This window comes from Lichenostomus cassidix, chromosome 8 (genome assembly GCF_008360975.1).
Source record: "Lichenostomus cassidix isolate B80296 chromosome 8, HeHo_3.0, whole genome shotgun sequence".
NCBI lineage: Eukaryota > Metazoa > Chordata > Aves > Passeriformes > Meliphagidae > Lichenostomus > Lichenostomus cassidix.
Window position 1 is genome coordinate 8,583,926 of NC_139489.1, and position 15,210 is coordinate 8,599,135.

At 43.9% G+C, this 15,210-nt stretch overlaps 1 protein-coding gene across 3 annotated transcripts in view; it reads left to right on the top strand.

The window, feature by feature from the left end:
* The window catches only part of PIK3R3 (phosphoinositide-3-kinase regulatory subunit 3), a 78,034-nt gene extending 65,418 nt beyond the window's left edge, over positions 1 to 12,616 (top strand). For all 3 annotated transcript variants that reach the window (XM_085067698.1, XM_085067699.1, XM_085067700.1), the window contains 6 exons: positions 503 to 628; positions 1,384 to 1,526; positions 2,596 to 2,772; positions 3,253 to 3,327; positions 3,658 to 3,828; positions 5,252 to 12,616. In XM_085067698.1, the coding sequence (XP_084923824.1) occupies positions 503 to 628; positions 1,384 to 1,526; positions 2,596 to 2,772; positions 3,253 to 3,327; positions 3,658 to 3,828; positions 5,252 to 5,453 (894 nt within the window). In that variant the 3' untranslated portion in view covers positions 5,454 to 12,616. The remainder of the gene's footprint in view (positions 1 to 502; positions 629 to 1,383; positions 1,527 to 2,595; positions 2,773 to 3,252; positions 3,328 to 3,657; positions 3,829 to 5,251) is intronic.
* The last annotated feature ends 2,594 nt before the right edge of the window (positions 12,617 to 15,210 follow it).

The following is a 15,210-nucleotide window of genomic DNA, read 5'->3' on the forward strand; positions in this document are numbered from 1 at the left end:
CCCTGAGCACTGTTCTAGCCAGTGCTACCCATATGAGCTGAGCAGCTGCTCACTCTGTGCATAGCCATCTACATTTTTCAAGAACATTTTTTAAACTTTTATTCAGTAGCCCAAAACACATCTTTGCATTAAGGAAAAAGAACTGTGGAGGTTTTGGGAGGAAAAAAAACAAACTTCTGATCTTTAACTTAAGATTCTAAGCAATTTGCTTCCTTCTTTCTTGAATAGGGGATAGCAATCGTGAAAGTAAGGTGTGGTGTGGTTTTGGAAGCTTAGTATTTTGGCATGGCTCTTGATGGCCCACAGTTCCAGTTCCTACTGTCTGTAAACTGTGGAACATGTTGCACAAAAGAAGGTGGATTTAGACACAGTGTTCTCTAGAAACTGGATTATAAACATGATGCTAATATCTGTAAAATGCAAATGTGCATAAGTGGACAAATGAATACTCTTAAGGAAAAGCTGCTTTGCTTGAAGACTTAATAGCTCTTTGTATGTGCAGGATCAGTTGGTGAAAGAAGATAATATAGATGCAGTAGGAAAAAAGCTTCAAGAATACCATGCTCAGTATCAGGAAAAGAGCAAAGAGTATGACAAACTGTATGAAGAATATACCAGAACATCACAGGTTAGTTCTGATTTAGCTCTTTATAGAATCTGTTTCTTGTTGTTTAAAAAGCAAAGAAAATTATTTTAACCTGTTAAACCTAATAAAGGCAATGTTAGTAAATTGTGGAATAGAGCAAGGAAGTTTCAGATTTGATGGAAACAGTGAATATTTCTCCATGTTGCTGATAGTCCTAGAAGTAAGGTGGGGAGGCAAGGAAGAAAGAGGAGCTGAACTTTCCAGTATAAGGTAAAGCTGTGCAGAAGGCCAACACCTCCAAGCTTTACACTGCAAGCTTCTTCCTTGGCTGCTGAGTATTTCCAGCTGCCACATGCTGCAGTGAGAACTGTAGAGGGGTTTGTCCAGGTTTTTTGTGAAGTCATGTGCAAGTCAGTTACCAGATATTATGCATTAAGGAAGTGTGAATACAGTATTTGGACTGCTTCTTGTAAAATAAGATAGTTCATATATGGGGAGGAGGTTTGCTGGCACTCTTCCTGCAAACTAAGATGGAAAATATGACTAAAATATTTGAGGAGTTTGCAGCCTAATAGAGAGCATCGTGTAAGGGAGGAGGGTAGACTTACAGGGAGTAAGTCTGCCCAGTTCTTCCCTGACCCTGCTCAGACATTTGACTGAATTTAAAGCTGATTAATCCCATTTTGACCTACGGGGGGAGAAAAGATCGTCTTCTCAGTCACTTTAGGGAACATAATCGAGTCTTGCATTGTCATCTGTATTATGAACCAATGATGAAGGACTCTTTCCTTACATAGGAAATTCAGATGAAGAGAACTGCAATTGAAGCATTTAATGAAACCATTAAGATATTTGAGGAACAGTGCCACTCACAAGAGCGATACAGCAAAGAATACATCGAGCGATTCCGCAGGGAGGGGAATGAAAAGGAAATTGAACGGTGAGCTCTTAGGCTGTGTCTGCTTACCTGGAAAAACTGGTGTCCACCTTGACTCTGCCATTACAGCAGCACATAAACCACTTTGTAAGCTCAGTATTTTCTGAGACATTCCCGCAAGGTATCTCAGCCTTCGGTAAAGCTCTCTTCTCTCAAGGAATTGCAGAGCTGGAAAATCTCTGGATTATCCTCTCTTAACTTCAGTAAATCGAGATACTGTGATTAGGACCAGGAAAGAATAGGAAATAATAATTTGACTTGCTTATCCCATTTCTGTATGGATTTGCTTAGAAAATAATTCAGAGAAGTCTTTATTTGCAAACTGTGAAATACACATAGATCTGGTAAATCACATTGTCCATAGTCAGTTTTAGTTGCTTTCAAAGAAGATCAATATTTAGTAGCTGTCATCTAACAAATTCAGTAAGTGCAGTGTTTGAAACTGCCCTTCTGAGAGGGTATTAGCAGAAAAAGCTGGATCTGGGCCTTTGAAAAAAGGCCAGGTATAATGCCTTACTTGACATAGTGTTTTATGAACCACACAGGGTAACTGTAAGGTTTTTGGACCAGAGACAGTTACCTGTAACAATCTCTCTATGCAATTGTGGTGCTTCATTCTCAGTAAAGACAATTAACAAGCAAAAGATGTAATTTTTCTGAATTACACAAAACCTGCAAGCTAATCTTGAATGAAGAGACAGGCAGCATTACTTCCTGGTAGCTCTTGATAGTAAGTGAAGTCTGCATTTGAAATCTTGCTATTGCTGATACCTATGGTGGGCTCTCCTAATTGATGAAACAAAAACTGAATCTGACAATGAAGGAGGAATCTGTTCTAGCTTACCCTCCTGCAGGTAATTTGTTCCTGCATCTCTGCCAGAAGGAAATATATTAAGGTAAACTGAAGGTTGCAGGGCTTCTGGCAAGAGGTCTTTGCTTCACTCTTACAGTAATTTTCATGTAAAGGTGAGGTGGTCAAAGGGAGAAGCTGCTGTTATGATAGTTCTGGGGATACTGCTCTGTAAGTGTACTTCTAGACTAGTTTGACCTCTTCTCTTGTACTCATTTGCAGGATAATGATGAACTATGAAAAATTAAAATCACGCCTGGGTGAGATCCATGACAGTAAAATGCGCCTGGAACAAGACTTGAAGAAACAAGCTCTGGACAACAGGGAGACTGATAAGAAAATGAACAGCATCAAGCCTGACCTAATTCAGCTCCGCAAAATCAGAGATCAGTATCTTGTGTAAGTAAGCCTGACCCGTACCTCAGAATAGTGTCTCTGATGAATCTGATTAATGGCTGTTTCCATCAGGATAATGAGAATTTAATTTTCTTTTCATAACCAAAGTTCTGTAAGTGCTAAGGTGCTACAGTCTGGCAGGGGATGTCTGAGTACTGGTTGGCTTCTTCATGACTTCATTATTTAAAGAGCCAGCCACAAGTAGGTGCACATTTTGCAACTCCTGTAAATAAAAAAATGTAAGCAAAATTAGTTATAAACAAAACCTGTGGCTGCTAATACAGCAGAGGTTAGTACTTTTTTTGTTGGGTGTCTCAGATGTTGCTTCTACCTACACTTGATTTCACCACCACTGTTAGCCAACTCCTAATGTCCTTGGGCTGGACACAGACTGTTTCTCTTGTGTCTGAGCTTGAGCTTGCTCACTAAGAAAACCCATACACATGCTCTAAGTAATGTATTAATGTTCTTTTCTTCTGGCAGATGGCTCAATCACAAGGGGGTGAGACAGAAGCGAATAAATGACTGGCTGGGGATCAAAAATGAAAATATTGATGAGTAAGTGTCACTATACATATGATTTTATTGAGAAGTGTTCCATTAGTAAGTGTTTTCTCTTGTGGGGATGGTAACAAAACCCACCAGTTTCTCAATAAAGGACTGGAGAAAGTCTCTAGGGGAACTTGATGTCATGTGAGGCAGCAACTCTGCTGAAACATTTAGGATTAAAATTAAGTTCTAAGTGGAAGCCTTTAATATATGTTTGTTAGGAGCCCAACCTCCCAGTTTGGGCAATTCTGGTATTTCTTTGTACGATTTCTGCAAAAGTAAGTGACTCTGCTTATTAACTCCTTTACTGATCACTGGTTAACAAATTTATCCTCTCAGCACATACTTTGTGAATGAAGAAGATGAAAACCTGCCACATCACGATGAGAAAACTTGGTTTGTTGGGGATCTCAATCGTGTCCAAGCAGAAGACTTGCTCTGTGGGAAACCTGATGGAGCATTTTTAATTCGTGAGAGTAGCAAGAAAGGATGTTATGCTTGTTCTGTGGTGTAAGTCTGTTTTTCTTTTTGTTCTAACTACTCAATTCATAAATCTCTACCAAAGCTCTTTATTTTGGAGAACAAAAGCCAGGCCTAGCTTAGGCCTACCCTTTGGAATGTGTTGCATGTTTGCAGGAAGACTGGCATGGTAAAAGCTTTGTAACAAAAATGTGCTTTGAATGTGCAATAACTGTAGCCCTGCAGTTCCCACAGTAGTTAGTACAAAATTCTGAAACATTCCAACTTGAAGCTCTGTAGTCTGTAAGTAAGTTAGGGTCTAATTCTCCTATATTATTCCCTGCTAAGGGACACATGGGATGAAATAAAGCAGGGCTGTAAAGGTGTGATAACTTCCATTCTCATTTTCAGTCATGCCCAACTCTGGATCTTTCTCTTGTATGTGTAAGGTAATTGGTGATGCTTCAGAGGATTATTTGTGAGCAGTGGTTTTGATGACATTCACACAGCCTTGCATTGATTTCTTGTATTTCACTTCATTTTATGCTGGTGTAATGAAGGTCAGAAATACTCTGACTCCATTATCTAAAAATCCTTCAAGCCTGTCCTGGAGTCCAAAATGGCTTTCACTGATTTATTTCACATGAGGTTAATTGCTTCTGAGCACAAGTCTGAGAAATGAATATATAAAAGTTTAGCATCTCAAGGTAACTGAAGATGGTAGGATTTGCTGTGTTCAGTGTTCTGTTCATTGCAGTCACTCTAGTGTTGAGTTCATCAGATGCTTCTGTTTGGTTGGGATCGTGCTACAGGCTCGAAAAAGGGTGGCATAAAGTAACCTGTTCCTACATGTGACTGGGATTGTAACAGGCTCCAGTACAGGGATTACATAATACCTGATGTTTCTGGCAGATAAGGTTTTCTAGCAGCTTTGGAATTGCTGTGTTCCAGTAGCTGCTTTGCCAAGTTAGAGATTCGGTCGCTATGGCTTCAGATAATGAATCAGCTCGAACCTGTCCCATGCTTAACATTAAAAAATGCCCATGGGAGGTTAGCACTGTATTTCATGGAATACTTTGTAGGTCCTGAGAATTTGTGGGTTTTGGTTTCTTTGCTCAGTGGAAAGGTTTCTAGGTAAGTTGAGCACAAAGTCATTGCTGACTTCGGGTGCTTATCTTCTTGGTTCAGCTCTTGACTTTTTTTCCAAGGAACATTTGGAGAACAATGCAGTAGGGAATTGTACTGCTGGGATGGAAGAGCCCTCTTATGTGGATTATTATGCAAGAGAGTTTAATCGCATGCCCTGAAGCACTGTTTCTTCACAGACTATATTAATCTCCTTCACTTGCATCTGCTGGGTCCTCCATTATGTAATCCAGTGACTGGCAGAGTTGCTGCATTAGTTAATTGTTAATAGACTGTCACTTTGGGTTTGTCCTTTTATGTTAAACTCTCCTCTTTCCTTTCCTTGCAGAGCTGATGGAGAGGTGAAACACTGTGTGATCTACAGCACTCCAAGAGGTTATGGGTTTGCAGAACCATACAACCTGTACAGCACACTTAAGGATTTGGTTCTTCATTACCAGCAGACATCTCTTGTCCAACACAATGATTCCCTAAATGTCAGGCTTGCCTATCCTGTCTACGCACAGATGCCCCCCTCTCTCTGCAGGTAAATTTTGGGGAGGAGGAAAGCGTTGGCTATCTTGGATTCTTTTCTACGATTTTTATTAGAACTCGGAGGGCATTCTTTCTCCTTAGACTGCTTGTTTTGCACAAGAAGTGATTCTGTGAATGTGAATCAAAAAGAGGCCTAGCAGCAACAAGACGACAACTTGGGTGTAGGTGTCCTGGTGCTACCTTAAAAGCTCAGCTGTGCTTTTACACCGATACTTTTGTTTCCTTATGAGGGGAATAAACTCAACCCAATGCATACGAAAATACTGGAAGCAAAGCATCATTTTATGGAGATGATTTTTTGCCAGGCACCTTCAGTGGAACTCCTAATTGGATTTTGTTTTCTCTTGTTCTAGTAGACACAATTTGAAGCCTCTACCTGAGGCACTGGTAATGTCTTTCAGTCTTAAACTCCCAACAAACTAGGGGGAAACTCTGCCACAGCAATTCTTCTCTGCTAATTTTAGCAGCTTCACTGCGATTCAGCCGGACTTCCAAAAGAGGGCTTGTCTTGAGGTAGCATGGAATTTGGTGAGAGAAGACCAAAGGAATTATGGGGAAGTTTCAGGTTCTTATTTAAATGGAAAAACGCTTGTAAAAGGAAAGTTGCTTTATTTTTTTGCCAATGGTAACAAAGTTTTGGTTTCAATGGCACTACAGGTCTTCGCTTAAAGGAAACGTAACCAAATTGAACACACCAAAACTTTGTTCGTTGCTAGATTGAGCACTTACGGGGGAGGTTGCATTAGCATCCGCACATACTTTCTGCACCAAAACTTGAAACAAATAAAAGGAAAAGCTAAACGTTGTGTGGCTTCAGAACACTAAATTTGTCTGATCTGATGTAATTGCTCACTCTGCCCTTTCTTCACCCCCTGTTCCTGCCGTTCCTCAGCTTGGGATTCTGTTTTCAGATTTTTAATGATACTGTGCTTCAGAATGTAAACCAGAATGAAGCTTGCACTCGCCTGCTGCAGGTCTCTTGCTGAACAATGATAGACTCTTGTAACACTTGATTTGGGTACAGAAGAGGTCGGTGTAATCAAATGCTTCTGGATGGCTTATTGTACCAAATTCATTGGTGGGCTATAGTCACTTCCAGTTGTAAGAAATTAGCATGCTAATAATCATAGATCTCCTCTGATTTGTTCTTTGCAAGCTGGTTTCTGAACTCTCACACCACTGCAGCCAAGCAAGATTTTACTCTGGTAGAATCTAAATTCCCTTGTAGTTATTTTAGACATGATGGAAAACACAGGATGGGAAGAGAGCCATACTCCTCAGTTATTGAATGTCTGGTACCATCCTTTGGCAAGGGCTGCTGTCATATACTGGAATGGGTAGTCCTGGGCTTCACCAACTACAGCAATCATCAAATAAATCCCCTCCCTGGAAAGTGTACAAAGCAGCTTATTTCCATTCCTTAAGCTTCTGAAATGAAAAAGAGCTAAGTTTGGCAAACTGAACCACTTGGCATCAAAGCACAACTGGCAAAGTCATTGTTCAGTGTGCAACCTTGAAAGTTACTTTTGTTCCCATTACTGGAAGCGTTTCCCTTGCAATGCAGCCATTGTGCAGGACAGGAAGTAGACAGTCATGCAGGTCTGAGAATGCTGGAGACCCATTTCTGACCCTGGGGCTGATTTCCTGTTCAAATAGCTTTTTTCTGTAATGCCTGGGCAGTAGTGCCAGGCTTGTTGATGTATAATGTTTACACGAGAAGTATTATTTCACTGAATGTCTTGAATTCACAGGCAGGGAAGTGACAAGGCTGGAGCACTGACAGCCATTTCAGGAAGGGTAGTCTGGTTGCCTGGCATGCCATGACATTTTTTATTTTGCACTGATGACCCTGACGCATCCCAGGCACTTCCTAATAGGCCAGAGTTCAATCTTCAGGCAAGGAATTCTGTAGATGCCAGTTTTCTCATTTAAATGATACCCTACAAAACATTAACAAAACTGTGTGAGAGAAGAATAAAATTCACATAAGCTGCTCTGTCAAAAGGAACCACATCTGCTGATGTGTCCCTTCTACTTCCCCAGGAAAAGCCAAAATGAGACATAGCCTTTGCTGTTAGTGGAAATCTTGAATGGTTTCCTCAGTGGTCTGTGGACATGGAATTTTTTCTTTATAAAGAAACTTGCCTCTACATCTTGGCTAATTTGCACTTCTAATCTGGTAGCTGTAAAGCTGTCATTCTCACACCTCTTGGGCATCTAGCATTCCCTTGATGCTGGGCTGAGACCAAATGCCCGATGAGGGAAATCAATTCAAAGGCCCAAATGATAGCCAGGTGCCTCATGCCTGTAAAAAAACCTGTGTGAGAGGAGTGTCTGATTGTTTCCCCTGCCCTTGTGATCTCTCTGCACTCTCCTCACTGACAGTGTTAACATTCGAGGCTGATGAGGCTCATGTTCCTGATCCCTGCTTTTGGGTCAGAGATAACCTGGCCAGAATGTTTCACATCTGCCCCAATTTCAGTTTTGTTTTAAAGAGGCACAGATCTACTTCCAGGCTCATAAATCCTGGCACACCCTTGCAGTCCTGACAGCAGTGGGATAACAGAGCAGCGCTGTCTGAAGTGTCCCTGTAGTGGAATCTGTCTGATCCTGTGAGGTCTTGGTCCAGGCTCCAGCCCTGGCTCTGCCAAGGTAAATACAGTGTAATTCCATCAGCATCTCTGAAGGTAGCTTGGCTTTATCGTGGTGTGAGTGAGTTGGGACTCTTGGCCCTTTGTTCCCTGAGACCTTTTTGCTGATCAGAGGTAATGTGTTTGCTATGAATGAGGGACCCAGAGCCAATAAGCCATCCTGAAGTGTTCTTTGAAGTTCTGTTTTGCCCAAACCCTCAGACCAGGGCTATGGGCAGACTGAGCCTGCATTCCTTGTACTGGCTCCATTATTCTGAGCAGTCTCCCTGAGGCTGTTTTGCCACTGTATCTGTGTTTGGTTTAGGCACCTGAAGTCCCAGCTGCTGCCATTGCTCCCCCTTGACTCACACATGCTATTGCACAGATTCTTTTTGCATCCATTTTGTGCTCACAGAGCAAATTAAAATTGGTATAAAACCAACTGACACGTGAAGCTGGTGTGATCTGTGGGGCAAGGGCTTGGTCCTGCACCTCTCATTGTGCTTGGCCTAATTCTGTTTGCTCAGTAGCATTAGACCTGTGAGAAAACCCACAGCTTCCAGGAGCTACACTTGCATGGCTGAGGAATCAGAAATGGACCTGTGAGGTGCAGGATTACACCCCAGGATGAAAAGCAGCTGGTAAGCCTGAAACAAATACAGGAAATGTGAACATAGAGGCAAAACAAAGAAACTCAAGTTCTTTTAAAACAGTGAGATGTGAAGAAGGTTTTAATTTTAAGAGTCAGAACATCAGGAGGAAAGGGGGAAGCAGCCTCACTGTTGTGGCAGCCATCTGGTACCAGGCTGCAGTTGGAGGAGCATTGATCTCATTGACCCATATTGTATTAAATATATATGTAGAGTTAAATAAATAACTTTTGCACAGTGTTAAATGGGGGGGAGGGGGGAAGGGGATGTTGAAACTCGAATATGCACAGTTTCTTCTAATCTGTTTTGAAGTATATTTGCAGGGAATTAGGGGTGATTCAGTATTTTGTATTGGGATAGATGGAAATCAGGTCTGCTTCCACAGTTGCCATTGGCCCCATTGTGTCAGCCACGAGTGCCATGTTTTTGAAGTTACTAAGTTATAAGTCTTTTCCCACTAGTTTCTTTATTGATTACAAGTAATCTGAGCATGGGAAGAACCAGCCTAGAAACAGAGGGATGTCCCAACAGATGCTTCACTAGTGTGTGAAGCAGTAATGTGCGATTGTCCACCTTCTGATACTGGAGTGCTCTAGTTTTGGGGGTTGTATTTGGGTTTTTATTTCATTCCCATCAGCAGTGAAGTGGGTTGGCTGCTTTGCACCATTGGTAGTTGCAACCTAGAGGTATATCCAGTGCAGCCCTCTGTCTTATGCCAAAAATAAAATGCTCTTTCCACGCTCATCTCCCTTGAGGTGACAGATGTTCAAGAAGTTTTCCATTTAATGTGATGGGCCTGATTCTTTTCTCGCTGACACTAGTGTTAGCAAGACTTCCACAACCAAAAGCCATTCCCAGGAAAAGAGCTTACATTTAATCATAGCTGAATTCTAGTCACAGCAGGGCAAAAATCAAAGATTTTCCTTCACAAAGCCAGGCAACTGTAATGGGACTGTGGAAATGAATGTTGACACTTAGTGCTGTTTTGGGGAGGACAGGAGGAGGAGGAGGGTCTTGGTTGCCCCAAATCCTGGGCTCTCTGCAGGCTTAGGTGGCACCGTGTCTGTAACAGAACGCTGTGGCTGTTTAAAACAGCAGAATTGCTATAGGAGTGTCACACTTTAAGTTTGGAAAAGCCCCTTATTTGGTACTTGAACAATCTCGCTTCTGTTTTTGAATGTCTGTTTATTTTTTATTTTTTGTTACACTAACAGGGAATAAAAATCTGAAATGTTAGTGAGTCTTGTATGCTTGCTGCATTGTGCAGACATGAAACAGGTACTGCTTGTGGATCAGGAGGGGTAAGAGACAGGTTCAAAATGCAGTTTTACAAAGCACTAAGATGGGTTGGGGGTTGTTTTGTTTAGACCATATTTAAAATCGAGTTTTCTTATGTATAGTTTCCTTATAGTTAATTTGCAACCTCTGCTTTTGCAATAGCAAAATCAAAATAACATTCCCGAAGAACAAAGATGCTGTGAGGGGAGGGGGGTCAGGCTTGCTCAAATTCAGCATTCAAAGCAAACAGCTTTAGTGGAGAGGAAGGATCAGCACCCTAAAGCATCCCTCTGGTTGTAGTTCGATGAAGCAGGAGACAGACCATGAAGCAGAAACCTCTGCCTGGAACCACAAAATAAGAGGAGACACCAGAGCAGACCCTTCCCTTTGGAATAACCAGTTGTACTCTCCTTAAATACACACGCCAGGAAAGGGTTTAGGGAATTGATCTCAGTCCTTGAGGAGCTGCTGCCCTTTCTGTATGGGAAGGGAGCTTGCATTGCTGATCCCCTTGTTTCCCTTGGCACACGAGCAGCCGGGAAAGGGAAGGACCGGCCCAGAGGAGCGCCAGGCTGTTCGTCAGGCAGCTCGGCCAGTTCAGCACTGCGTGAGCAGAAGCTTTGGATGGGGTTACGTGAAGTTTGGCCAACATTTTTGTGAATCTTGCGTTCTGTGGGCAGAAATACTTTCCACCGAATGGGAAGGGAAAAAAAAAAAAAAAGAAAAATCTCTCTTGAAATCTTTTCAGTTCCTTCCTGTTTGTTCAAAGGGGCAGATTGGGAGCTTTAGCTTGTTAACTGTTTAGATGATGACAGTGCTAGAAGTGCTGGTCTTTGGGGCTGGCTCCATACAATTAATGCAGAATTTGCATTTTTTAAATTGCTATTGGCATAGACTCACTGTATTTTATGACTAGACTCGGCATTTGTTCTAAAGTTTGCCTTCAAAAAATGTAATACGAGCTTCAGAGGCAAGAAAAAAAAACTGAAACAGGCCCTTTTTGATAGAAAAAACGCTTCGTTGATCAACCTGTATTAGAGAAAGCAGCTTTAATTTGATGCCCCCCTCCACCACCTTCCCTTGGGATTGCTTCTGTGAGATCGGCATTGGCAAATGAGGGGAGGGACATCTCCCCCTGCATCCAGCAACGCCGTTCCCACGCACTTCCCAAGTGCTTGTAGCAAGAGGCTCGGGATCGTTTGGAGAAAGTTACTGCATCCAAAGACAAAGAGAGGTCTCTGAGGGTGGCTGTCACCCCCTGGCAGGGGGCTGTGGGATGCTGGGGCCGGCCCCGAGCTGCCCCCGGGTATCTGCTGGCTGCAGGGGAGGCTCACGTTCAGTCGGCCGGGTCGGGGTTTGGATCTGTTTTGTTTTCGTGAGTGACTTCTACATCCAGCAAAGATCTGTTTGATGAAACCTGTTAATTTTGTATATCTGGCTGTTTATTGCACCATGGGATTGTAATGGTCTGCATCATCCGTGTGTGTGTGCGCGTGCGTGTGTGTGTATATGTACTGTATGTATATAGATATATGTAAAATATATTCACGTACACATTTATATGCATTAGCTGTAAGTGGCACTGCCCCTTGAAAATAAAACAAAACTCACTGTTAGCGCATTCTGCCACGCGTTTAGGCAGAATTGGGTTGGTTTTTTTGTCAAATGAAAAGGAGTTTATTGTGTTCATCTTGCATATGTGCTTCTGAAATGCTGAACTCTGGATTTCCTTCGGGGGGGTTGCTACTGTATTTGTAAACAGAGTTGATTTGGGGTGTTGCTCTGGGACAAAGCATTCAACCATGTCCCAGGCAAAGGCTTAGCAGAAGAAACCCCTCTTGCTCTCCTGTGAGACGCAGTGATTGTTTGCACGTTTCAGTGGCCCCTCAGTGCCCCCTGTCCAGAGCTGATGTGCAATGGGTGGTGTTGGTGCGTGTCCCTTTGTGAGTGGACTCTTTGTACAAGGTGTGGTTCAATGTAAAGCATGAGTGGGTGTTTGATCTTGTGTCGAGGGCTGAAATAACAGCACACTCCTTTGTACAACCTTTGCATCAATGTTTCTGCTTTTCTTTGACTTCTATTTTCTTTAAGGGAAACTGCATCTGTTAAGAACCTGCTTCTTCAGAAGCTATTGAATTATTTTGTTTTCCAGATGAATTCCAGCATGTAACTTTGGTACTCTTGTTTGTTATTTGTGTAAAATCTGTTCTTCTGTCGTTTATGGTGTAGTCGGGGAGGGGGGTGGGGGGAAGAAAAGATTAAAAATAAAAAAGGAATTCATGTAGTTTAACTTTTAAAGAAAAGAAACAAACTGCTTCATAAGGAAACCAAGTGTATGTTAGTGTTTTCTGACAAGTCATCCTGTAGTTTCTAGCTCAGTAATGCAACACTGTACTTGTCACCGGGTGTGTTACAATTTTGCTGTACTTTCTTTTACTAGATGGTTGGGCTTTTAAATCCCAGACACTAAGCATCCTGGGCCTACTTGCTCTAGATAAAAAAAAATGCAATAAAAAAAAATTGCAATAAAGCACATTGACATGTAATGTTTTAGAAGGATGTACTGACAGCTGTTTCTAATAAATTCCAAACTGCAGCGTGGTCGGGCTGCCATGGTGTAGCTGTGTCTGTCTCCCAGCCGAGGCCATGGGCATCATCTCTAAGAGAAGCTTTAAAAAAGACTTGCAGAGGTCTGATTTCCTCTAGGCTGGAGAGAAAGCCCCTCCTGGGGCTGGGAGGAGGGAGGAATACACGTAGCACACGCACAGTCCTTAGCGGAGCCTTCCCTGCGTTCCTTTTACAGCGTCTTCCAAGGGAGCAGGAGCCATCAGCAGTGTTCCTGCATGGCTCACTGCTTCCTCTGCCATCAGGGAAAAACCACATTTGGTGATGCCACTGCTGGTGCTGGGAGGAGAAGAGGGAATGTACCACTGGAGCAGACTTAGGAAAGATGGGGCTCAGCTGCATCCACTCATCTCGATTTTGCAGGAGCATGGGAAATCACTGTTTGCTCTCCCAGTTCCTTCATGAGCACCAGGCAGTGGAACCACTGAAAAATCAGTGAGTTGAGGTGATGTTGCTGATGCTCTTTCATTCCAAACACGGGTGATGGCAGGAGGGCAAACTGGAGGAGATGTTTTGCCCTTTAAACTTGGGGGTCGGATGGATGCCATGCCAGCATCCTCAGAAAATGAGGGCAGGGCAGGGGCTGTGCCTGGCTCAGTGTTTTTGCAGCCCCATGAGTCGACGTTTTTGCAAACTGACGAGCAACATTTTTCCAACCTCCTGAGTCAACCATTTTTTTTTAAATGCTGCATCAGCATTTTTCACAGGACCGAGTGAGCCTTTTCAGCTGCTGAGTCAGCATTCCCTCCATCACCCACACCACAAGCCCCTCCACCAGCAGGCAGGGAGCACCCAACTGGGCAGCCAAGTCCCTGATCATGGTGCAGAGGAGCTGGGAGCACACGAATGGACCCTGAGGGCTAACTCAGGCTTCTGTCCTTACACCCAGCAGGGAGCTCCCCCCATGTCACAGCACCTCAGGGTGCTCCCTGCCATCCTGCCCACGAGGAAGTGGCACAGCACTGGAGGGATGCAGCCACTCAGAAACATCACCTGGAACAGCAGGAGCCACGTGGTACCCAATGGATGAGCCATGGGCTTTGTGAGGCAGTGTTCACTGCATTGGCACCCCCAGGCTAGAGGAGAGCAAAGGGAAAACATCAGCAAGAAACCGGGAGGACTCAGCAACGTGCTCCGGGGGCCTGGCTCTTTTTTATTATTATTTAATTTATTTCTTTTTAATAAGGGCTAATGAGGTAGAATTGCAGGGAAGATGTAAGTCACTAATTGGCGAATAGTTTTCCAGGGCTTTGCCAGACTGTTCGTTGTGTTATGAAAACATCACCGCCCGAGCCGGCGTAGGAAATTTCCAAGCGGCCGTGCTGACTGGATGGAAAGAAAAACACCTCCCAGCTCAGATGTCTTCTCAGAGAAAGGGCAGATCCCGGGGATTTTTCCATCCTCAGCAATTCCACAGAGCTTCCTGCAAGTCCCCTGGGTTCCCCCCTGCTCACACAGGACCCTTCCCAGGGGCAGGCAATGGCCTTGGCACCCCCAGGCGTGGCACCGCAGGGCAGGGGTGCAGGATGGATGGACAGATGTCCACAGGCTGCTTTCATGGGGTTTCTGTTCACCCCCATGCAGGAGCCCACTGTAATGGAGATTCATGCCAGGGTCTTGCCAAAAATCTGGCGGGAAAAATCCAAATACCTCCAAAAGCCCATCCTCCCCCAGCCAGAATGCCTTGATGTGAGGGATGAGGATTTGGTTTGAAACCCCAGGCTTGTTGCAGCAACCGAGCTGCTCCACTTCTCCTCCTTGGTTTCAGCTCTCAAAATAGACTTATTTTAGTCTAATAGTTTAGTTTAATAGACACCGTGTTGCTGGGCAGCAGGAGCAACACAACCACAGCCGTAGCTCGGAGTAGCACAGCCATAAATGAAAGGCAGGGTGGTGAGTGTGCAGCACATCGCCTTGAGCAGCCCCAAAATCCATGAGGGATGTGATTGCCTGTCCCCTCCATCCCACCCCAGCATGCACAGCAGGGGTGTGGGATCCATCAGGTGCCTCTGCCATGAATGAAACACCTGAGCCCTGGAAATGCATCTGGGGCAGCTGCTTCTCACACCAGTCCCGCTGGGTTTGGGGTTGGGGTGGGTGCAAAGATGGAGATTGAAGCCTGAATCCCCTTGGGAACAGGACTTCTCCCAAGGATGCACAATCTGGCTGAAACCCCAGGAGACATGAAGATGGGGCTGTGTTCACCCTTACCATGGCTGCAATTCATCCTGCTGAGACATGAGATGCAGCATTTCACTCCTTGGAGCATCGAATCCAAGCTTGGAGCAGCAGTCAGCAGCTTTCAAGTAAACTGGTGGATTAGGGTTGGCCACAGACCCAGAATCCCCATTTCATGGGAAATTTCATCATCTTGCTTGTCAGGTTTCATCCAAATTGGAACAAAATGTTAATATACAAAATTTGACTCTGGACAATACTTTCAAGGGGGGAAAAGACATCCCACACTGATTTTGGTTGAGCTGGCACAGTCCCACACCAGCATTAGCCTTTCTGTGCTAATGTTATCTGTGAGCCCAGAAGAGTTTGAAGGACAGAGGTTTCACCCTGAC